Source organism: Bos javanicus, chromosome 17 (assembly GCF_032452875.1).
Source record: "Bos javanicus breed banteng chromosome 17, ARS-OSU_banteng_1.0, whole genome shotgun sequence".
Classification (NCBI taxonomy): Eukaryota; Metazoa; Chordata; class Mammalia; order Artiodactyla; family Bovidae; genus Bos; species Bos javanicus.
In genome coordinates, this window is record NC_083884.1 from 55006526 (window position 1) to 55030755 (window position 24230).

A 24230-nucleotide genomic window follows, 5' to 3' on the forward strand; every position below is an offset into this window, starting at 1 on the left:
AAGTGATGCCCCAAAAATAAATACTAAGTTTCAATTTTAATATAAAAATCAGTGAAGAAAAAATGGTCATTTGTTTTTATCCAACAATAGCTCTGACAGAATTTCAAATACTAAGTAGTACCCAAAGGTAATAAGAGTTTTATTCCTTGCATCTTTGATGATCTCAAGGCCTTTTACATTGAACCTCATACTCTCTAATGAAGCAAGACGGTTCTACAAGGATTGTTTCCTTCTACAGGGATTGTTTCTCCACCAGTGAAACACACCTCCTATCTACTAGAATGGGTACTTGATAGTGAACTGAAACTCTAGAGGAGAAACTAAGTATCTGGCTGGATCACAAGAGTTGAATAATAAAAGCAGCAGGAGACCCTCTGTACCCAACAGATAAGGATATCTGGTTTTACCCTTTCTGCAGTGAGTGCTCATTTAATGAGGAACTGGTTAGGCAGTATCTATTGCAGTGCTACAGCTGGCTTCTTTTCAGATGTTGAGGGTCTTCTTCAAATACGAGATCTAGTGCTCTCAGAGCCAACACTATTTGTGGAGAGACATCACAACCTGAAGCATTATAACTAGAGAAAAATGAGAACAGAGTACAAACTCACTTTCTAGCAAATGTAACAGATCACACTTGTATCAACAATCCTGAAGCCTCAACTATTTGGGCATTAAGAACACTCCCCTGTGATTCAGGACTGTGAAATGTATCTGCAAATAATTATCCCAAAGGGAACAAAAAGAAGAATTACTGGAAAAATGTATTTAAGAGTTGATTTATTCAAAGAAGTACAATTTGCTTTGACTAAAACTCCTTTCAGTTCTCTAGAGGTGAAATTACATAGATTATGACGTCCTTCCTGCTTTAACAAGCAAGTGATATATTCCCTTTGCAAGGTTTCTCCAAAGTAACCACTATGCATCAGTCACGATGAAACATGCATCTTCGAATTCTCCAGATACCAAGTCTACGTCAAGAACTCAAGATCTCTAAGTAAAACAGCTAACTCAAAGCTGAGGTAATAAAGCTGAAAGGATGGAAGAATGGTTCAAACCCTATGATAAAATGTGTGAAAAGGGAACCTGTCAGCAAAACTCAAATTTTGCTAAAGAAATAGTACTGTCTAGAACAGTTAACAAAGCTCAAAAATGGACTCAAAGGAGGAATAAATGATCTATTTTATGTTTTAGAATTCTAAAGAAAATAGCTATTCCTTTCTAGCTCAGCAAACATGAAATTACTCAATAATTAATCAAATTAAAATGCACACACATACATATATACATTTACACCTGCTGTCCAGAATAATTCATTAGTTAGAGATTGTAATCTCCAGATGATTAGGAAATGACAGCATGAAGGCAAAGAAACTCAAAGTCAACTTTTTTAAAAGAAAAAATGTTCTTTTCTCTAACTTCCTTTACCTCTTCTGTTTAAATACCAAATATTTAATGTGGAATCATGTGTTTGGACTTAACTGTGGCTGAGGACCTTGGGTATCTTAAAAGTTGAGGGTGAAGTCACAGATAAAGGTCACTTCACTCTTTTCTGAGCTGCAATAGTATCTTAATCAAATGCTAAATGCTGTTGGCAATGCTTTTTGGACAGGAAGAAGCAACAGACAAATCATCTGGGTGTGGGGGGTCACAATGATTTTAAGTTATGAACAGTAGACACAGGGCCCTTAGTGTGTTACAGAATTAATGGCTTCTATTAAAGCAAAAAGGCAAAATGGCTGTCTGGGGAGGCCTTACAAATAGCTGTGAAACGAAGAGAAGCGAAAAGCAAAGGAGAAAAGGAAAGATATAAACATCTGAATGCAGAGTTCCAAAGAATAGCAAGAAGAGATAAGAAAGCCTTCCTCAGCAATCAATGCAAAGAAATAGAGGAAAACAACAGAATGGGAAAGACTAGGGATCTCTTCAAGAAAATCAGAGATACCAAAGGAACATTTCATGCAAAGATGAGCTCAATAAAGGACAGAAATGGTATGGACCTAACAGAAGCAGAAGATATTAAGAAGAGATGGCAAGAATACACAGAAGAACTGTACAAAAAAGGTCTTCACGACACAGATAATCACGATAGTGTGATCACTGACCTGGAGCCAGACATCCTGGAATGTGAAGTCAAGTGGGCCTTAGAAAGCAGCACTACAAACAAAGCTAGTGGAGGTGATGGAATTCCAGTTGAGCTATTCCAAATCCTGAAAGATGATGCTGTGAAAAGTGCTACACTCAATATCTCAGCAAATTTGGAAAACTCGGCAGTGGCCATAGGACTGGAAAAGGTCAGTTTTCATTCCAATCCCAAAGAAAGGCAATGCCAAAGAATGCTCAAACTACCGCACAATTGCACTCATCTCACACGCTAGTAAAGTAATGCTCAAAATTCTCCAAGCCAGGCTTCAGCAATATGTGAACCGTGAACTTCCTGATGTTCAAGCTAGTTTTAGAAAAGGCATAGGAACCAGAGATCAAATTGCCAACATCCGCTGGATCATAGAAAAAGCAAGAGAGTTCCAGAAAAACATCTATTTCTGCTTTATTGACTATGCCAAAGCCTTTGACTGTGTGGATCACAATAAACTGTGGAAAATTCTTCAAGAGATGGGAATACCAGACCACCTGATCTGCCTCTTGAGAAATCTGTATGCAGGTCAGGAAGCAACAGTTAGAACTGGACATGGAACAGACTGGTTCCAAATAGGAAAAGGAGTTCGTCAAGGCTGTATATTGTCACCCTGTTTATTTAACTTATACGCAGAGTACATCCTGAGAAACGCTGGACTGGAAGAAACACAAGCTGGAATCAAGATTGCCGGGAGAAATATCAATAACCTCAGATATGCAGATGACACCACCCTTATGGCAGAAAGTGAAGAGGAACTCAAAAGCCTCTTGATGAAAGTGAAAGTGGAGAGTGAAAAAGTTGGCTTAAAGCTCAACATTCAGAAAACGAAGATCATGGCATCCGGTCCCATCACTTCATGGGAAATAGATGGGGAAACAGTGGCTGACTTTATTTTTCTGGGCTCCAAAATCACTAGAGATGGTGACTGCAGCCATGAAATTAAAAGACGCTTACTCCTTAGAAGGAAAGTTATGACCAACCTAGATAGCATATTCAAAAGCAGAGACATTACTTTGCCAACAAAGGTTCGTCTACTCAAGGCTATGGTTTTTCCAGTGGTCATGTATGGATGTGAGAGTTGGACTGTGAAGAAGGCTGAGCACCGAAGAATTGATGCTTTTGAACTGTGGTGTTGGAAAAGACTCTTGAGAGTCCCTTGGACTGCAAGGAGATCCAACCAGTCCATTCTGAAGGAGATCAGCCCTGGGATTTCTTCAGAAGGAATGATGCTGAAGCTGAAACTCCAGTACTTCGGCCACCTCATGCAAAGAGTTGACTCATTGGAAAAGACTCTGATGCTGGGAGGGATTGGGGGCAGGAGGAGAAGGGGACGACAGAGGATGAGATGGCTGGATGGCATCACTGACTCAATGTACGTGAGTCTCAGTGAACTCCGGGAGTTGGTGATGGACAGGGAGGCCTGGCGTGCTGCGATTCATGGGGTCGCAAAGAGTCGGACATGACTGAGCGACTGATCTGATCTGATTAAAGCTGAGGATTTTCCATTTCTAGATATTAGGAAATGTTACACAATGCCTAATAAATTAACGTTTAAGTAAAAAAATAACAGCAATGAAAGTCCAGCCATCTGATGTGTGCCTTGTACTGGCCCTTTAAGTTAACAGAAAAATTTTCCTTCTATTTATAAGATTAGATCTAGAATTTTGGTCTTAAAGGTTAACCTAATATTCATAACAATTAAGCCATAGACTTCTCTGGTGGCTCAGTGATAAAGAATGTGTCTGCCAATGCAGGAGACGGGCGGGGAGCAGGGGAGTGTTCAATCCCTGGGTTAGGAAGATTCCCTGGAGAAAGAAGTGGCAACCCACTCCACTGTTTTTGCCTGGGAAATCCCATGGACAGAGAAGCCTGCGGGCTACAGTCCAAGGGGTTGCAAAGATTCAGACATGACTTAGGAACTAAACGACACCCAAAGAGGATACTATTTTACCCCCTACTTTCTTCACCCCTCTATAAAAATAACAGCTGTTTTTTACTAAAATACCACCCTCTGGGAGAGGTCAAGTCACATGCAACCCTGGCAATAAATGCCTTTTTTTTTTTTAATTAACAAGTGAAAACAATTCTTTTAATTAAGGCTGCCAAATGAGGAACTGACTCTTAATTTCTGAATGCTAATTATGTTTTCAATATATTGTTGAAAACAATATATTATTCAATTAAGTAATGACCTTCAGGTGGCAAAACAAGTAATTTTTTTCTTCTTTTTATTTTCCATACTTTCTCATTTTTTCAGTAATGAGTACATGTTACCTTTAAGGGAGAAATGATAAACTATACAAATTCAGTGAGAACTGCATTTTACACTTACATTAAATAGTAAAGCTATTCAACATTTTATTGACTATTTCCTATATGTAAAACATTGTGGTGAAAGGGAGCCAAAGGGATTTACATATACTAAAAGATTTCCTGCCCAGAGGAACTTAAAATCAAGTGCTGTGATGGGGGGAGTAGGGTTGAGAGGCTTAAGATAACCGGCTATAAAAAAAAATAAAAATAAAAAATAAATATGCACCACTAAAACCAAAACTAAAGAAGATCAGATTACATCCGGCTGAAGAAATCAGCAAAGTATTCACGGAGAGGTGTCTGATTTGAGCCTGCAAAGATGAAAATACAAGTTGTGCAAGAGGAGGCTGAGGAGAGAGGCATTTCAGACAGCTCCCTGTGATTTTTACTAATAAGAATAAAGTACAAGTAATAAAGGTGAGAGAGCAGAGAAATCTCGCCTTCGGGTAAACACCTATCATCCCCCTACCACGAACTTCTAACCTGCAATTAGCCAAACAATGCACTGTGGGAGTTAAGGCCTCTGGGAGGTCCCTCAGAAGCAAAGGGCTGGCCTGAGGCCACCAAAGTTCCAGAGGCCCACTGACAGTTCAGCAAGGCTCACTGAGGTCTTTCTCTGTTTTAATCAGGGGGCTTTTCTCAATTATTAGCCTAGAAATAGTTATAACTAACTGATGCTTTCGAACTGTGGCGCTGGAGAAGACTTTTGAAAGTCCCTAAGACAGCAAGAAGATCAAACAAGTCAATCTTAAAGGAAATCAACCTTGAATATTCACTGGAGACTGATGCTGAAGCTCCAATACTTTGGCCACCTGATGCAAAGAGCCAACTCATTGGAAAAGACTCAGATGCTGGGAAAGACTGAGAGCAGGAAAAGGGGGCGACAGGGGATGAGTCGGATGGATGGTATCATCCACTCAGTGGATCTGAGTTTGAGCAAACTCCCAGAGATGGTGAAAGTCAGGGAAGCCTGGCATGCTGCAGTCCATGGGGTCACAGAGAGTTGGACATGACTGAGCAACTTAACAATAAAGGGCTTCCCTTCTGGCTCAGCTGGTAAAGAATCTGCCGGCAATGTGGGAGACCTGAGTTTGATCCCTGGGTTGGGAAGAGCCCCTGCAGAAGGCAAAGGCTACCCACTCCAGTATTCTGGCCTGGAGAATTCCACGGAGTGTATAGTTCATGGGATCGCTAAGAGTCAGAAACGACCGGGTGACTTTCAAAAAAAAATAGTACTTAGACCCAACAAAGATTATCTCAGTAAAACATGTATCTGACTCTTTGCAACCCCACGGACTGTAGCCTACCAGGCTCCTCTGTCCATGGAATTTTCCAGGCAAGAGCTGGAGTGGGTTGCCATTTCCCTCTCCAGGGGATCTTCCTGACCCAGAGATCGAACCTGGGTCTCCGGCATTGCAGGCAGACGCTTTACCATCTGAGCCACCAGGGAATCCCTTAAAGTTTTAAGTGATCATTTCTGGCTTCAAAGTCATTATAAACACACTGGGCAAGGGCACAGGCTTCAGAGTCAGATCTGGGTTCAAATTCCAGATGAGGTGTACTAAGGGCACCCTGGGTAGCACTTTGAGCCTCATTATCTTCACCTATAAATGGGAATCAACTCATGAACATCAAGTCCCGGTGTGAGGGAACAGGGATAATGGTGTAAAGATTGCCTCATTACAGTGATCAGCTCATGGCCAATACGCAGTAAATGAGTGTTATGCCTCTCTTTAAAAAGGCCAAGTTACAGACTCTGTATATAGACTCTGCAGCCATCAGAAGAAAAAAGAGTTCTTTGGTCAGTGTCGGCTGCAAGTTTGACAAACACTGGACTATGATTTCAATCAAAAGACAATTCCCACTCATGAATAACATCTAAAAGATGAGTGGTCCATTCAGCTTTCCCAGCCACACATCCACCACCATTCAATATTCCATTAAACATTTAACAGCAACATTTTCAAGCTCCAAGGAACAAATCTGTATTTGTCTCCAAAAAATACACAAAGAAAAAGATTCACCTGCATCTTGAGGAAATAAACTAGCTTTCTTTTTCCAGAAATGACTCTGAAGTTTTAACAAATATCTCTTAAGCACCTGCTGCCTAAATGTTTCAAGGTTCACACCTCGAAATTTATCATTTTAAATGGGGAATCTTATAACAACTACTAACACATAGATGTTAGTGGACCTAACGATCTCCTGAGCCTATCATGGTAACAGCAACGCCTCTATCGTAACTTTCCTCTCCTTATTGTGACCCCCTTCAGGGCTGAGACTTTGTCATACTGGTAACATCTTTCATTCCCGAGTGCTAGCGGGGTTCCCGGCACAACAGTTCTGAATTCCTGCTGCACACTGAGATGACCTGTGGAACCCAAGCCCCACCTACGGAACCAGTAGGCCCAGGGTAAGCCTGGGCCTTGTAACAAAGTATAAAAATCCAAACCCGCAAGAGATTCTAACAAGACTCAGCTTCTTCCTCACACTAAGGACTCCATAAAGACCAGATGGACACATGCATGCCCAAGCCAAATGACTGTGCCTCTGAAATGCCTCTTCTACCAATCAATTCCGTTTTCAATTTCCAAAGTCAACTCTTTTCTTGCATTTCCTAACCCAATTACAGGCAGCCAAACCCAGCCACACTTCCAGGCTTGAAACCTTAAAGAAACTTCTAGAAGGTAACACCTCAACATCAACTCCAATTTCTCTTTCTCCTTCACCCTCTTTGTCCAATTATCATTAAGTCCTGTTGATTCTATGTCTGCATTGTGCCTGAAGCCCAGCTACTTCCCAGTGTCCCTAGTTAAACCCCATTCTAGTTCAGACCATTTCAGGAGCTTCCTAATTGGGCTTTTGCCTTCTGAGCTCTCATTATATCCTCTATACCTTTTTTTTAAACAAGACTGCTATGTCCATATTATATTTCTTGTCAAATACCTTCCATGTATATATACTTATTTACTTGTTTTTCTAAGAACATTCTCTAGAAGAATATATAAGAAACTGATATCACTGGTTTCTTCTGGGAGAGGAACTTCTGCAGCTAGGAGACAAGGAAGGGTGAGAGGGAAACTTTACTGTATGCATACTTTTGAATTTTTAATATCTTCTGCATTTTGTACCATCCAAATGTGTTGTTTCTTCAAAAACAATCAAACTAAACCCAAAACAACAAAAGCAAAAACATCTTCTACAGCTTTCTACCAACACCGAAAAACAAGACGACACCCAACATGGCAACTGTGACCTCTGACAACTTGGTCTTCATCTGCTTTTTAACATCAATTCTCAGTCATCTCCACCTTGCCAGCACAAACTACTCTCTAGGCTCAAAACAGCTGTGTTTGGGAAGTCTTCTGTGCCTCTGCTGATCACTCAATCTGGAGAGCCTTAACAATCCCCTCACTTTGCTCAATTTATTGAAAAACCGATCTCTGGAACCCCGACTCCATGCTTCCACATCTCCTAACGTGTATGCATTCTTTCATATGTGCATATGTGAACTTCTCCAAGGGGCTATGAAACTTCAGAGCTGAAACCTGTTTTGTTCTTGGGTCTTTTCCACAGCATCTGTCAGGGACTAACAGCAAACAACCAGCAAACAATGAATTCAGTTGACTGTACTGGTAAGTTAGAATATTGAAATTCTTGTATACCAACTTTCACCTGAGCACTTCAAAGAGAGAATTAATCCACTGGGGGTGGGGGAGAGGGATAAACTGGGAGACTGGGATTGACATATACACACTACTAAAATAGATAACTAATAAGAACTTAATAAGAACTTACTGTATAGCACAGGGAACTCTACTCAATACTTTGTAATGGCCTGTATGAGAAAAGAATCTAAAGAAAGAATGTGTATATATATAAAAGTGATACACTTTGCTGTACACCTAAAACTACATTGTAAATCAACTTTATTCCAAGGAAAATTTTAAAAAGAGAGAGGAAATGAGCGCATTACCTCATCCTACAGCTGCACAAGGTGTCGTGCCCTCCTCTCACAGAACCTTAAACTGAGCCTGAATGGAAAGACACGTGAAAAGGAGTCTTGCAGATGACAAAGCTCCCAGCATTCTTTGCCACTAATTGGCTGTAGGACACTGACCAAATAACTTCTCTAAACTTTAGTTTTCTCAACTGTGAAATAAAGGGCAGGAGGACAAATTCTCTGCAGAGTTCCTTTTTCTAAGATTCTAAGTCACAATGTGCAGATCACAATACACTGTGGAAAATTGTGAGAGAGATGGGAATACCAGACCACCTGACCTGCCTCTTGAGAAATCTGTATGCAGGTCAGGAAGCAACAGTTAGAACTGGACATGGAACAACAGACTGGTTCCAAATAGGAAAAGGAGTACATCAAGGCTGTATATTGTCACCCTGCTTATTTAACTTCTATGCAGAGTACATGATGAGAAACGCTGGGCTGGAGGAAGCACACGCTGGAATCAAGATTGCCGGGAGAAATATCAATAACCTCAGATATGCAGATGACACCACCCTTATGGCAGAAAGTGAAGAGGAACTCAAAAGCCTCTTGATGAAAGTGAAAGTGGAGAGTGAAAAAGTTGGCTTAAAGCTCAACATTCAGAAAACGAAGATCATGGCATCCGGTCCCATCACTTCATGGGAAATAGATGGGGAAACAGTGGCTGACTTTATTTTTCTGGGCTCCAAAATCACTGCAGATAGTGACTGCAGCCATGAAATTAAAAGATGCTTACTCCTTGAAAGAAAACTCATGACCAACCTAGATAGCATATTGAAAAGCAGAGACATTACTTTGCTAACAAAGGTCCGTCTAGTCAAGGCTATGGTTTTTCCAGTGGTCATGTATGGATGTGAGAGTTGGACTGTGAAGAAAGCTGAGCACCAAAGAATTGATGGTTCTGAACTGTGGTGTTGGAGAAGACTCTTGAGAGTCCCTTGGACTGCAAGGAGATCCAACCAGTCCATCCTAAAGGAGACCAGTCCTGGGTGTTCATTGGAAGGACTGACGTTGAAGAGGAAACTTCAATACTTTGGACACATGATGCGAAGAGCTGACTCATTTGAAAAGACCCTAATGTTGGGAAAGACTGAGGGCAGGAGGAGAAGGGGACGACAGAGGATGAGATGGTTGGATGGCATCACTGACTCGATGGACATGGGTTTGGGTGGACTCCAGGAGTTGGTGATGGACAGGGAGGCCTGGCGTGCTGCAGTTCATGGGGTCGCAAAGAGTCAGACATGACTGAGCAACTGAACTGAACTGAAGTCACAATGCAAGACAAGGGAGCCTGTTTTAGAAACTCTATAAAAGTTAACAGGCACATACTAAGTCACTTTAGCCAAGTCCAATTCTTTGCAACCCTATAGATGGTAGCCCGCTAGACTCCTCTGTCCACAGGATTCTCCAGGCAAGAATACCAGAGTGGGCTGCCATGTCCTTCTCCAGGGTATCTTCCTGACCCAGGGATAGAACTCATATCTCTTATGTCTCCTGAAATGGCAGGTGGGTTCTTTACCACTAGCGCCACCTGGAAAGAATATTACATTTACTGTATGAACTAGTTTTGAAGCAAACATTCCATTGCAGGCTTCTCAATTTATCCTTTCCCATTAGCATACCACCTCATGTATGTTTTCAGAGAATTCCAATAATGATTTAGAAAAACAATGTCCCATGTCCTTTTACTTCAGTTTTAACCACCTGACTAGAATGTTGAGGAAGTTTTTTTCTCCTTTAAGCCACTGACAAAAATGAAGGCCAACTATTTTTCAATTTGAAATTCTGATAAAATAAAAGATAGCTATAGATTAACTAGCTTCACTGAATTCAGACAATCTGTAAATTATTTAATATATATGTGTAGAATTTATTCATAAAACACACCAAAGACCATTAATTGTTCAGTGAATTCAGTGTACATGAACAAGAAAACTAAAATGAATGTGGCTTCTCAAGAATTAAGAAGTGGATTTTTAAAAACAATACATGCAAAAGACATCTCTGTTTATACTTTCTCATTTCATAGCAACACTGATGACCATACTGCCAATTAGCATTCAACCTAGAGGCCATGAACCGTTTTCTTGTGTAAATAGTTTAAATCTATTTTCTAATCCAAAACTGCTACCCAAACACTGATGTCAAAACAGAAGCACTCCTTGTTTGCTTCATTCAGCATAGCTAACCTTTTGCATCTACCTCAAATGACAGCACAGACTACTGTGATAAGTCAGAAACCTACTGGAGACAGCATCCTTGAAAGATCAAAATGTACAGTCACAGTAGTACAAAACGAAAGAAGTTCCCTCACCATGAAGGAACAAGCAAAAAGAAATGAGTAAAAGAAAAATCAGTGCAAAAATGTGTTGGAACTGGCTTGAGTCAAAATAGTACTCAGTCGCTAAACAGAAAGCACTCTTTGTAGTAAGTCACTTTTGTAGTCTCTGGCAAAGTTTTTGCAGTCATTTTGTAGTCCGTGGGATTCATACCAACAATTCAATCAATTCTAGAACTATTCACCAGCTACAAACTTATTCACCTCAAAAATAACTGTTTAAGAACCTAGCAAATTCATAAATTTTTAAATGTGACAGGCTCAAGGTCAACAATAAGCTTATATACATTTTAATTTTTACTTATTTATTTTTGTTGCTCTGGGTCTTCTTTGCTTTGCACGGGTTTTCTCTAGTCGCTGTGAGCGGGGGCTACTCTAGTTGCAGTGCACAGGCTTCTCGTGTTGCAGAGCACGGGCTCTAGGCACTCGGGCTTCAGCAGTTTTGACCCAAGGGCTTGGTGATTGTAGTTTGAGGGCTCTAGAGCTCAAGCTCAGTGGCTGTGGCGCAGGGGCTTAGTGCTCCACAGCACATGGCATCTTCCTAGACCAGGGATCGAACCTGTGTTCCTTGTACTGGCAGACAAATTCCCATCCACTGCACCACCAGGGAGGTTCCAACAATAAGCTTACTAATAAGAGTAATTTCATAACCACTGGAAAGGTATGAATTTGTATAACTTTTTTGGAGGGACCTACACTACTATTTAAATCAGAAGCCTTTCAAAAGTTCACAGCCTTAGACTCAGGAACTCCTCTTCAAGGCATTTATCCTAAGGAAATATTCAAATGTAGAGATATTTACTCTAGTGTTACTTGTAACAGAAAATTGGAAATAATCTAAATAACTAAAAATAGAGGACTTCATGGGCTATATATGCAGTAAAATATACCTACGATTATTAGTATGGAAATATGTTCATGTTACATTACTTATTAATAACATTACAGAGCAGAATATATAGTAACCTGATTTTATTTGTTAATTTGTATACATACAAGTGTATATACACAAAAGTTAGAGGAAACCACACTGACTGTAACTGAGTTATAAGTTACAAGTACTTCATACTGTGTTTTTGAGAACATGTGTTGCTTTTTATAAGCACAAAACAAAATCATTTATTTAAAAGCACTAGATTCAAAAGAGAAAACTTAGGTTCAAGTCCCAGCTCTGATACTAGCTGTACTAACCTTACGGATGAGTCAACTTTATAGATGAGTAAACAGACACAGATTAAGCAGAGATAAGAGCAACTATCTCATAGTTTAAAAGATTAAATAAGATAAAACATAAAAAATTTTATTGGAAAGAGAAGTGACACATTTGGAGAAGTTGAAGTAGGTCTTTAAAATATGATCCAAGTGAAAATTATATTGAGAATACTTTTTCTTTTTTCTCTCATTTTCTTTTATTCTGTTAAAAATTCTAGTTTGATAGTGAAAAAGAATCGGACTATGAGCTATTTTAAAGAATTAAGGAAGAATTGGTATTGATTATATAGTATTTAAGGACAAATTATATATTTTGCTGTTTATGGTAGTAACTCACTGAATAAAATAAGTAATTGGCCAACATTAAGTATATTTCCAACACAGAAGGGTTCAAAACATTGCATTATAAACTCTTTTGGGAAATGTATCTAAAGGGTTTTTTTTTTTTTAAGTTCTGTTCTTATTCTACTTTTTGTTTGGCTGTATTTTTATTTTCAGATAGATTAATAAATCTGGCAGCTGATTTCTGCAAAAAAAAAAAAAAAATACACTGTAAAATCTAAAGCACTGAATAAAGCACTGGTAAGTTGAATCATACTTTGTGTCAGATATTGAACAATTAGGAGAAAACAGAATGAAGTATCTTCACTCTTTAAAGAAAAGTTTCTGCTCCTTCACTGCCCCACCCCCACCACCACAGCATTCCCCTAAAATCCAGTTTGGGATCCCATTCAAAAGTGTTTAGCATCTTTAAAATTTTAAACTGGAAGATCGGTGCCACTTGTCAACTCAAGTTTAAATGCGTAAGTGTGTGTTATCAGCCCAATGCCTTCTGCAGTGTGTCAGTTTCTGCAAAAAATGCGTTGATTTATGATGAACTGTGTGAACGGTTTAATAACAGGAAACAAATGCTTTTAGATCTCAGAGAGATAGAAAACAGATTTTAAAAATATTTGACAACTCTCAAACAAGACAGATAACTGAATTTAATACAAATGACAAAAATTAGGATATGGGTAACCAGTTCTTAAAATGAGACCAAAAGTTAACACTAGCTTTGAAAGGCAAACTTAGAAAGCACACCATTCTTCAACTGACAGAAAAGTAAAACTTCTTTAGACAGAACAAACTGGCAACTTACTTTTCCAAAGCATTTTCCTGAAAATTCTGACTTAAAGTCCCAGTTAAGGCCTCTCTAAAAGGCACAGAGACCTTTATAAAATGAATTTGACATTTAGTTTGAACTTGACATAAGCGTTTATTCAAAGGACATGGTTGTAGGTCAAATACTCTGACCTGGTGTAGTGGTTCTTGAGTCACAGGAGTACAAACTCCGTTTGGACACTGTTGCAACCATTCAGGTCATGTATTGGCCAGTTTCAGAAAGCAGGGCTAAAGTTCAGGAACAGCCTCCTCTAATCCAGGTTCCCTCAACTCCTCTCCCCCCAAAACACCCACAGCACAGCCAGCTAATATCTACCTCTTACCTTCTGCTACAATTTAAAACCTTTTAACAAAAGTATATTTTCTAAAAAGTATTAAGTCATGCATTTAAAATGCAACTACTTGCTCTATTAAAAAAAAAAAAATTCATCCAGATTCCTTTAAGGAGATTATTAACAAATTGAGAGAGAAGCTGGTAAATTAGGAAAATTTAAAACCTAAGCTTGAGAATTCCTAGATTAGAGACTGACTAAAAGAAAAGTAGCTCTCTCAGACAGTGTAACAAATGAGAAAATGACTTTAAAAATACACCTTATACCTTATGAAAAGTACAATATACCTATGTAGCAAAATGAGAAAAATATCAGTGAACAGGATTTAAGAAACAAACAGCAAAATTCCTCTATCTGTTAACCCTGTAATCTATTACAGAATGAGAGAATACCATGAAGAGTCGAAGACCAACTAATCAGTGGCTATTTTTTCGTCTGCAGCTTCTTAAACCCTGCTGTTTTTACGAGTCCTGGAAGGCTCTTTTACTGAGCCAACAATTCTCATACTTCCTTAACATTCCACAATTTTCTCTCGAAAGCAAATAGATTATTATGAAATCTAGCATATTTAAAGTACTGATTGATCTCAGAACATATATATCTGATTGCTGACATTTAAAAAATATTCCCCCTCTAGTAATAATTATATTAGAACTATATAAAATAGATATATAAAGACAACTATATTGCTCACAGTTACAGAGTTGTAATATGACTAGCAATTTCATTTCTTGGTATATACCCAAGAGAACAGAAAATATGTTTACAAAAAAACTTATACATAAATGTGTCATAGCAGCTGTATTCACAACAGCCCAAAAGTGGAAACAACACAGGGTCCATTAACAGATTTTTTTAAATGTGGCATACCCATATCAGAATATTCGGCCATAAAAAGGAATATACACTACAGTGTATGTAAATCTTCTAGTACTGCTTCTGTTTTATATTTTGGGGTTTTTTTGGCCATGAAGCATGTGGGATCTTGGCTCCCTGACCAGGGCCTGAACTGGCATCTTCTGCATTGGAAGGCAAAGTCCTAACCACTGGACTGCCAGGAAATCCCAATATGGGTAAATTTTAAAAATTTTATGCTGAGTGAAAAACGTAAGACACCAAAGACCACGTACTACATGATTTCATTCACCTGAAATGCCCAAAATAGACCCTTCTGTAAGAGTGTCAGAATCTACTTTCTGTTGCCAGGGGCCGAGGGAGGGGAGCTGGGAAGTGACTAATCGTTAGGGGTTTTCTTGTAGAGTGATGAATACGTTCTGGAACTAGTTAGTGGCAGTGGTTGCACAACCTTATGAATGTTGTGTTACTGAACTTTTCACTTTAAACAGTGCATGTCATGGCAGGTGAACTGTATATTAAAAAAAAAATTCAGTCAGGGTCATGTTGGCTGAATGTTGACAGGTCAGGTTGAATTCTGACTGTCAGAAAATTATGACTATATAAATGATGAGACTGGTTTCCTGACACAGCTTGAAATCTAGATAAGGGAAATTCAAAAGAGGGCTTCTTGAAAGGCTGAAATTAGCACTCCTCCAAGGTGACTAGTACTTTGTTAAAAAGGCAACTCACTTTCAGATATAGAACTTTTTGATCAAGTATATCAAAATTACTATGACTGTTGGAAAACATCATTCTACCTAAATAAAACTTTTATCTTTATATTGTTCAAGTAATCCTCATTCTTTAAGACAACTACTTTTTATTTTAAAAAAATAATTTTTTTTTGGTCATCCTGAGTGATTCACAGGATCCTAGTTCCCTGACCAGGTATCAGATTTTGTGCCCTGTGCAATGGAAGAGTGGAGGCCTAACCACTGGACTGCCAGGAAGTCCCAAGACAAACTACTTTTAAGACTGGCACAACTCACAGAAACATTTCAAATTCCTGGTCACAATCAAAATTTTATCTAGAGGCTAGATTTTATTTCTGTTTAAGGTTTCAAGTTCAGTTCAGTCAGTCACTCAGTCGTGTCTGACTCTTTGCAACCCCATGAATCGCACCACGCCAGGCCTCCCTGTCCATCACCAACTCCCGGAGTTCACCCAAACTCATGTGCATCGAGTCGGTAATGCCATCCAGCCATCTCATCCTCTGTCATCCCCTTCTCCTGCTCCCAATCTCTCCCAGCTTCAGGGTCTTTTCCAATGAGTCAACTCTTCACATGAGGTGGCCAAAGTACTGGAGTTTCAGCCTCAGCATCAGTCCTTCCAATGAACACCCAGGACTGGGTCTCCTTCAGAATGGACTGGTTGGATCTCCTTGCAGTCCAAGGGACTCTCAAGAGTCTTCTCCAGCACTACAGTTCAAAAGCATCAATTCTTCGGCGCTCAGCTTTCTTTACAGTCCAACTCTCATATCCATACGTGACCACTGGAAAAACCATAGCCTTGACTAGACGGACCTTTGTTGGCAAAGTAATATCTTTTTAATATTGAATAAAAGATTTAAAATATCTTTTAACAATATATTTTAATATTAAAAATAGCTTTTTAATATGCTATCTAGGTTGGTCATAACTTTCCTTCCAAGGAGCAAGCGTCTTTTAATTTCATGGCTGCAATCACTATCTGCAGTGATTTTGGAGCCCCCCCAAAATAAAGTCAGCCACCGTTTCCACTGTTTCCCCATCTATTTCCCATGAAGTGATGCGACCAGATGCCATGATCTTAGCCTTTTCTGAATGTTGAGCTTTAAGCCAACTTTTTCACTCTCCACTTTCACTTTCATCAAGAGGCTTTTGAGTTCCTCTTCACTTTCTGCCATAAGGGTGGTGTCATCTGCATATCTGAGGTTATTGATATTTCTCCCGGCAATCTTGATTCCAGCTTGTGCTTCCTCCAGCCCAGCGTTTCTCATCATGTACTCTGCATAGAAGTTAAATAAGCAGGGTGACAATATACAGCCTTGACGAACTCCTTTTCCTATTTGGAACCAATCTGTTGTTCCATGTCCAGTTCTAACTGTTGCTTCCTGACCTGCATATAGGTTTCTCAAGAGGCAGGTCAGGTGGTCTGGTATTCCCATCTCTTTCAGAATATTCCACAGTTTGTTGTGATCCACACAGTCAAGGCTTTGGCATAGTCAATAAAGCAGAAATAGATGTTTTTCTGGAACTCTCTTGCTTTTTCTATGATCCAGCGGATGTTGGCAATTTGATCTCTGGTTCCTCTGCCTTTCCTAAAACCAGCTTGAACATCTGGAAGTTCACGGTTCACATATTGCTGAAGCCTGGCTTGGAGAATTTTGAGCATTACTTTACTAGCGTGTGAGATGAGTGCAATTGTGCAGTAGTTTGAGCATTCTTTGGCATTGCCTTTCTTTGGGATTGGAATGACAACTGACCTTTTCCAGTCCTGTGGCCGCTGCTGAGTTTTCCAAATTTGCTGGCATATTGAGTGCAGCACTTTCACAGCATCATCTTTCAGGATTTGAAATAGCTCAACTGGAATTCCATCCCCTCCCCTAGCTTTGTTTGTAGTGCTGCTTTCTAAGGCCCACTTGACTTCACATTCCAGGATGTCTGGCTCTAGGTGAGTGATCAAACCATCGTGATAATATCTGAGTCGTGAAGACCTTTTTTGTACAGTTCTTCTGTGTATTCTTGCCATCTCTTCTTAATATCTTCTGCTTCTGCTAGGTCCATACCATTTCTGTCCTTTATCTAGCCCATCTTTGCATGAAATGTTCCCTTGGTATTTCTAATTTTCTTGAAGAGATCTCTAGTCTTTCCCATTCTGTTGTTTTCCTCTATTTCTTTGCACTGATTGCTGAGGAAGGCTTTCTTATCTCTCCTTGCTATTCTTTGGAACTCTGCATTCAAATGTTTATATCTTTCCTTTTCTCCTTTGTTTTTTGCTTCTCTTCTTTTCACAGCTATTTGTAAGGCCTCCTCAGACAGCCGTTTTCGTTTTTTGCATTTCTTTTCCATGGGGATGGTCCTGATCCCTGTCTCCTGTACAATGTCACGAACCTCCATCCATAGTTCATCAGGTACTCTGTCTATCAGATCTAGTCCCTTAAATCTATTTCTCACTTCCACTGTATAATCATAAGGATTTGATTTAGGTCATACCTGAATGGTCTAGTGATTTTCCCTACTTTCTTAAATTTAAGTCTCTTAAAGTTTCAAGTTAATCAAGCTTAAATAAACATCGTCCAGTTTTACAAGAATTACTTTTCTGAAGGAGATCAGCCCTGGGATTTCTTTGGAAGGAATGATGCTAAAGCTGAAACTCCAGTACTTTGGCCACCTCATGCGAAGAGTTGACTCATTGGAAAAGACTCTGATACTGGGAGGGATTGGGGGCAGGAGAAGGGGATGACAGAGAATGAGATGGCTGGATGACATCACTGACTCGATGGACGTGAGTCTGAGTGAACTCCGGGAATTGGTGATGGACGGGGAGGCCTGGTGTGCTGCGATTCATGGGGTCGCAAAGAGTCAGACACAACTGAGCAACTGAACTTAACTGAACTTTACAACTCAATACAACTCAAAGCCAGAACTTAGATGGCCTACACCATGCTATCTTTTTTTCAATAAACTGTGGTTTAGTATACAGAGGAGTTTTTGCTACATTTTAATTATGAGTCACACAATGAATAAAGGAGTACATACACACCCTTAAGTGAGAAAAGCATTACCAGAATGATTTAACGGTACCAGAAGACAGACCAGTTCTGAACTCACCTATCTTGTCAAGAACACTTAACCAGTGGTGTAACAGAAAGAGGACTGGAACAGGGAATCTTGGTGCTAGTCCTAATTCTGCCATTAACCTTGGCAAAGTAACCTTGTGGGGTTACTCCTAATGGAGTAACCTTGGTAAAGTCATTTGACCCTCTGCAGACTTCTGTCTTCTCTTCAGTAAAATGAAAGAATTGGATTCCAAGGTTTCTAAATCTCACAACCCTCAACAGTCTTTGATTCTATTGTTAAGTAGCTTAGGGCTGTGAGAGGCCCAGCAATTACACACTAGGCAGCTCCCATATTTTTATGTACTTAGGCAACCACACCGCATAGAGTAACAAGAGAACCCACTATTAGTCACAGGGAAGAAGGAAAAAGAAAAGTGCACACAGCTCCTGCCGGTACTGGTTTACTCCTGTTGGACCTAGTCAAGAGAAAGCACCTCTGCCAACTTTCCAGGGGATAGGAGTGGTTCCTATGTCTCACCACACCCACCATAGTTGGTTTTTCCTAAAAGAAATCCAGTGGGACTCTACAAAAATGTTGTAAAGCAGCAAGTACTTTTAGTCACTGCATGACCAACAGGACAGATCAATTCTAAATTACAGAAATAAAACTGCTTTGTCTTTCTAATACAAAAAGAAATAAACAGCTTTCATTCCAAACAGTCCTAGATGACCACAGTGAGTTGCACAGATAACTTAGCAATAAATAGTGTCAACCCAAAGAAAACTAATTATCTATACAACTAGAAGGTTCAAAGCACTGGGGTTCAACGTAACATTATTCAACACAGCCTCTTTTTTTTTGGCTGCTCCATGTAGCTTGTGGGATCTCAGTTCCCTTGTGGTGTGTGTGTTAGTCGCTCAGTCATGTCTGACTCTTTGGGACCCCATGGACTGTAGCCCTCCAGGCTCCTCTGTCCATGGAATTCTCCAGGCAAGAATACTGAAGTGGGTTGCCATTTTCTTCTCCAGGGGATCTTCCCAACCCAGGGATCAAACCCATGTCTCCCACACTGCAGGCAGATTCTTTACTGACTCAGCCGCCATCAAACCTGGGCCTCAGCAGTGAAAGCACTGAGTCCTAACCACTAGGCCACCAGGGAACGCCCTCAACATAGTCTTTGATGCAATTCAGCTTACAACTCCAACTTCCAGAGTAAAAAGCAGTATTAAAAACTCACTGAGACTCATTACGTCTTCCACAGCAAGAGCTAACCAGATCTGCCTATAATGGGATGGTGTCACTAAAATAGAGAAGTCACCATCATATGAATTGGTTTGTGGAAACCAAAGATCAAATGAGGCCAACTCAGAAGCTGTATCAGGTGGCTCTCAAGATGGCTTTCTGGAAGAACTCGTCCAACACAGGACAGTCCTAGAGAACCTGTATTCCCTGATTTGCATACAATTCTCTCTCAAAACAGCTCTTTGTCAAATACGGCCAAAGACCATCCCTAGTTCACATAAGCCATCATTTGTCTGGTTAAGTCTAGGAACATTCCTTTCAAGAGGGGCTACAGAGCTGTAGTTCTTAATCTGGCACCACCCAAGGACCTCTAGATGGACCTCTAGGTGGCCCATAGGTGGATTCTATGTACTTCATGGGGTCTCTGAAGTCCCCAAAGGCCTATGCAAAATTCTGTCTCTATGCACATTTCTGGAGGGAGAAAGCCTTTGCAGTGAACCAAGCAAAGTTAAGAACCACTGGTTTCAGCGCCAGATATAAAACAACGTATCTACTGAAGGTGACCATGTGAATAGAATGGGAAGTAATGTCCACTATTTGAGATGAAAAATAACAAAGAGTGCTATCTTTTCAAAACAAAAAGAAAATATATGATAGAAGTTTTTGAGGATCAGGTATGAGCTGAGTGGCTCTTGCCCAAAACCACAGATCACAGAGTGGTAAAGCTGAGGACCAAACCAGGCTGGGTTTCTGCCAGGATGGTATGTTTATACATTTTTCAAAATGGGTTTGACCAAAGTTTCACATATCCTTATGAATACCCCACTCCATTAAGATGGTAGCCTTCAAAAAACTTCAAGTCAAATTTCAGCATAGGCATCTGACACATTAAACTATCCCCTGAATCATTAATCAAATCACAGATCTTTCACATAAGCCAGCACATGCAGATTTTTAAGGGGGAACCTTAGTGGCTCAATATCCTCTATCCTATTGCACTACACCAGCAACTTGAACACCCCACTCCAGTACTCTTGCCTGGAAAATCCCATGGGCGGAGGAGCCCGGTAGGCTGCAGTCCATGGGGTCGCCAAGAGTCAGACACTACTGAGAGACTTCCCTTTCACTTTTCACTTTCATGCATTGGGGAAGGAAATGGCAACCCACTCCAGTGTTTTTACCTGGAGAATCCCAGGGACGGGGGAGCCTGGTGGGCTGCCGTCTATGGGGTCACACAGAGTCGGACACGACTGAAGTGACTTAGCAGCAGCAGCTGCAACTTGAAAAAGCAGAACAGGTCACAAGCTTTTAACTGTGAAGTGCCTCGATTGTAATGAAAACACACGGTGGTCCAGTGGTTAAGAATCTGCCTGCCAATGCAGAAGACATGGGCTCAGTCCTTCGTTCAGGAAGATCCCACATGCCACAGAGCAACTAAGCCTCTGCATCACAACTACCAAGCCCATGTGCCTCAACTACTGAAGCCAGTATGCCCAGAGTACATGCTCAACAAGAGAAGCCCCTGCCTGCGGCAACTAGAGAAAGCCTGCGTGAAGCAAGGAAAACCCAGTACAGTCAAAAATAAATTAAATAAAGAAATAAACCTTTAGTCAGGGTGACTTTAGAGTGGATTTGTATGACTTCAATTTTCAAGTTCCCCCAGGGAACTCTACTCAGTACTCTGTAATGACCTATATGGGAAAAGAATCTAAAAACCAGTGGATATATGTATATGTGTATCTGATTCACTTTTGTACAGCAGAAACTAACAGAACATTGTACATCGACTATAATCTAATAATAATTTTTTTTAAACTTGCAAGTTCCCTTCTAAGGAGTCTTTGCCTAAACACTAAATGATTTTTTCAACCTACCTAATGGAGTCTTTCATAAATTAAACTGAAAACAACTTTTCTAGTGCTATCTTCATACACAGTACATGAGTAAAAGCAAAGATAATAGACTTATTCTGAGACCAAGTTAAAAAGTAATTATCATCATAAAATTACAGGACCTTGTGTTCCAATGTCAAGCTTTGGCTCAGTATATGCAATTTAAAGTAGTCAAAATGCTCAATCTCACCTGAGAAGTGAAAACAAAGCGACATTTGAGCTTGAGTTCAATGACAACGTGTCCTTCAATTTCACAGGAAGTGCTCTATTTATTAAGAGAGATCTAAATGGCATAGGAGTCTATGGCATACACACTGCCTCCAAAGACATGCATGATGATAAAGTTTCTGATCGCTTCTGAATTCTATTTAGCCATTTCTGCAAGTTCTAACTCTAGACTCCCAAACCCTAAGATATAACTGGACTAGGCCCTCCGAAGCACCTGTGGCCTGAAATGGCTTTAACCAATTCTCAAGGCTTTCTTGGCCGCAGTGGAGAAGAGGGTTTGACCATTCTATTTTGGGTCAAGGAGACTCTCTTCCACCCTAAGTGACCTCAAGTGGCCAAGATCAGTTGGAAGAATGCACTGCGAGTGATTTTTTACCAGGCCAGCGGCCTCTATTGCGAGACTCCGACAAGGATAGAGATCTGGTCTTGGATCGAGGCGACGAAAGAATGCGGCTGAGCTGTGTGGGGCTTACGACAGCCAGTCTGCTCGGGAGCCCGCAACCCATAGCCGGGCCGAGGCGTCAGGAGCTCGAAGAAGCAGGGATCCCCAGGGGACGCAGAGGGAGGAGGAAGGGAGCGAGGGAATGAGCGAGGTTCGGAGCCTGCAGGTGTCGCCGGGGAAGGGGACGAGGTCGTCTGGGGCTGGCACTGACAAGTGACTAACAGTGCGGTTCCGGACTCGGACAAACTGGTCACATTCTCAGGGTGTGTGACCTTGAGCATGTGGCTCCACCGCTCAGCACCTCAGTTTCCTCATCTCTAAAATGGGGTTGATCAAGTGGAAAACGCACCTTCAAGCGCTTGGCACGGCGCCTGGCACCTAGTAAGCGCTCCGTACAAATGAACTACTACTGGCTCACTGGCTCCTCTTACCGCCTGGAGGAGCTAGAAAAGCCCCGAGCAGGGGAGTCCCCAGGAGGCGGATCCGGGGCTGGGGAGAGGGGACCCGGCCGAGCACTCACCGAGCACGTCTGCTGAGCGGTGCCGGGCTACGAAGCACGCGTCGTCCCCATAGCAAGCGCCCTTCTTGAGGAGGCCCTTACGGAAGTCCTTGCCGAAGCCGCAGCCGGCCGTCACTAGCCCGTAGTCACCGCCACCGCCGCCGCCACCGCCTCCGGCCCTGGGGTCAGTCTGCGAGAGGCCGCCGAGCACGGCGCGGGCCACCAGTCGCCCGTACGAGAGGACCGAGAACATCGCCGCCGCCGCCCCCCCGAGGAGGCGGGGGGCCCGGGGAATAGGAGGACGCGGAGGCCCGGAGCCGGCTCTCTCCTCAGCCGCAGCCGAGCCGCCGCCGGGACGCTCCTCAAGGCGGCGCGCAGTTACCGCCGCCGCCCTTGCCCGACGCGCGGGGCCTTGCACACGCTCCGCCGCGCGCACTGGAGCCAGAGCGAGGTCAGAACCGGCGGCTCCTCCGCCTCAGCCCGACTAGGGTCCCGGCTGCAGCCACCGCTGCCGCCGCCATCTTCCGCTCCACTAGCGTGTTCCGGGCCGCGCCGGCAGCACCGCCCCCCTTATGACCACGCCTATAGCCCCGCCCACGGCCCACGGCTTAGGACCAAGCCTCCTCCTCCTCGGCTCGGTGCCCTATGCAGTCACAGAGGTCGAGCTTGCGCAGAGGATGTGGTCACAATATCTCCTGGGAGTTGTAGTCCGGAGGCTGTAGCCGCTTCTTTTACTTCACTGCCTAGCTTCAAGGACCTAGGAGGAGTTCCCAGACGCGAGGCAGAAGTTAAAAAGCGGAGAATTACAAGTGGGTTGTTTGAAAGTTTTCTCCCCTGCTTTCATTGAAGAGAAAACGCCACTATTCCTTTAAAAAAAAAACCTGGAAAAAATTAATCGGGTCACGTATGATTTTTCTGTAACACATATATTAAACTGAAGTACACAAATCTAGTGACACCTCTAGCATTTGTATATTGGAAGGGTTTAGGGACGGGTTTAGTCCACTAACTGGACTGTAGCCATGTTCACAGGTGCCTCAAGGCCTTTGCTTTTGCTCTGCCTTCCACCCACTATATTTTTATTATATATATTTTTTTGGGGGGGGGGGCTGCACTAAACAGTGAATAGGACCTTAGCTCCTCCACCAGGGATTGAACCCACACCCCCTGCAGTGGAAGCATGGAGTCCTAACCACTGGACCACCATGGGAAGTCCCCTTCCATCCACTTGAATCTAATTCCATTTCTTGAGTGACCTGTGCTCTTTCTTAAGTGTATCCCCAGAACATATGGGCACATGATAAACACTTTAATAAATGAATGAATGCCTATTTCACTAGATCCTAAGCACCCTAAAGGCAAGGATCATTTGCCACTATATTATTACAACTGATACAATTTCTATAAGTATTGAACAAAAGAAGGGATAACTGAATAGGAACCATAAATATTAATAATAAAATATAGCATTTGTCAAATAAAGGAATGATTAAATGAATGGATTCAGAAATGAAAACAGTTTTGAGGCAAATGATCTAATCTGAAATAGTTTTTGCTATCACTCAGAAGCATTGGGGTTTTCCAGCTTTTTGACAGAATTATAGTTCCTCTGGAGATTCCTGTGTCAATCTACAAATAAATCTCTTTTACACCTTTTTAAGTATATCTAAAGACTGCCAACCATCCACTCAAAGCACATTCCATTATCCCAATTACTGTCATCATTAAATACTTTTGTGGTTCATGGTGTTCTAAGTACTCTATATGTTTCTG

The 24230-nt window shown here is 41.4% G+C and overlaps 1 protein-coding gene across 1 annotated transcript in view; it reads right to left on the reverse strand.

Moving 5' to 3' along the window:
• The window catches only part of PPTC7 (protein phosphatase targeting COQ7), a 45558-nt gene extending 22211 nt beyond the window's left edge, over nucleotides 1-23347 (reverse strand). Inside the window, exon 1 of the mRNA XM_061383837.1 lies at nucleotides 22479-23347. Coding sequence (XP_061239821.1) covers nucleotides 22479-22710 — 232 coding nt within the window. The 5' untranslated portion in view covers nucleotides 22711-23347. The remainder of the gene's footprint in view (nucleotides 1-22478) is intronic.
• Nucleotides 23348-24230: the final 883 nt, after the last annotated feature.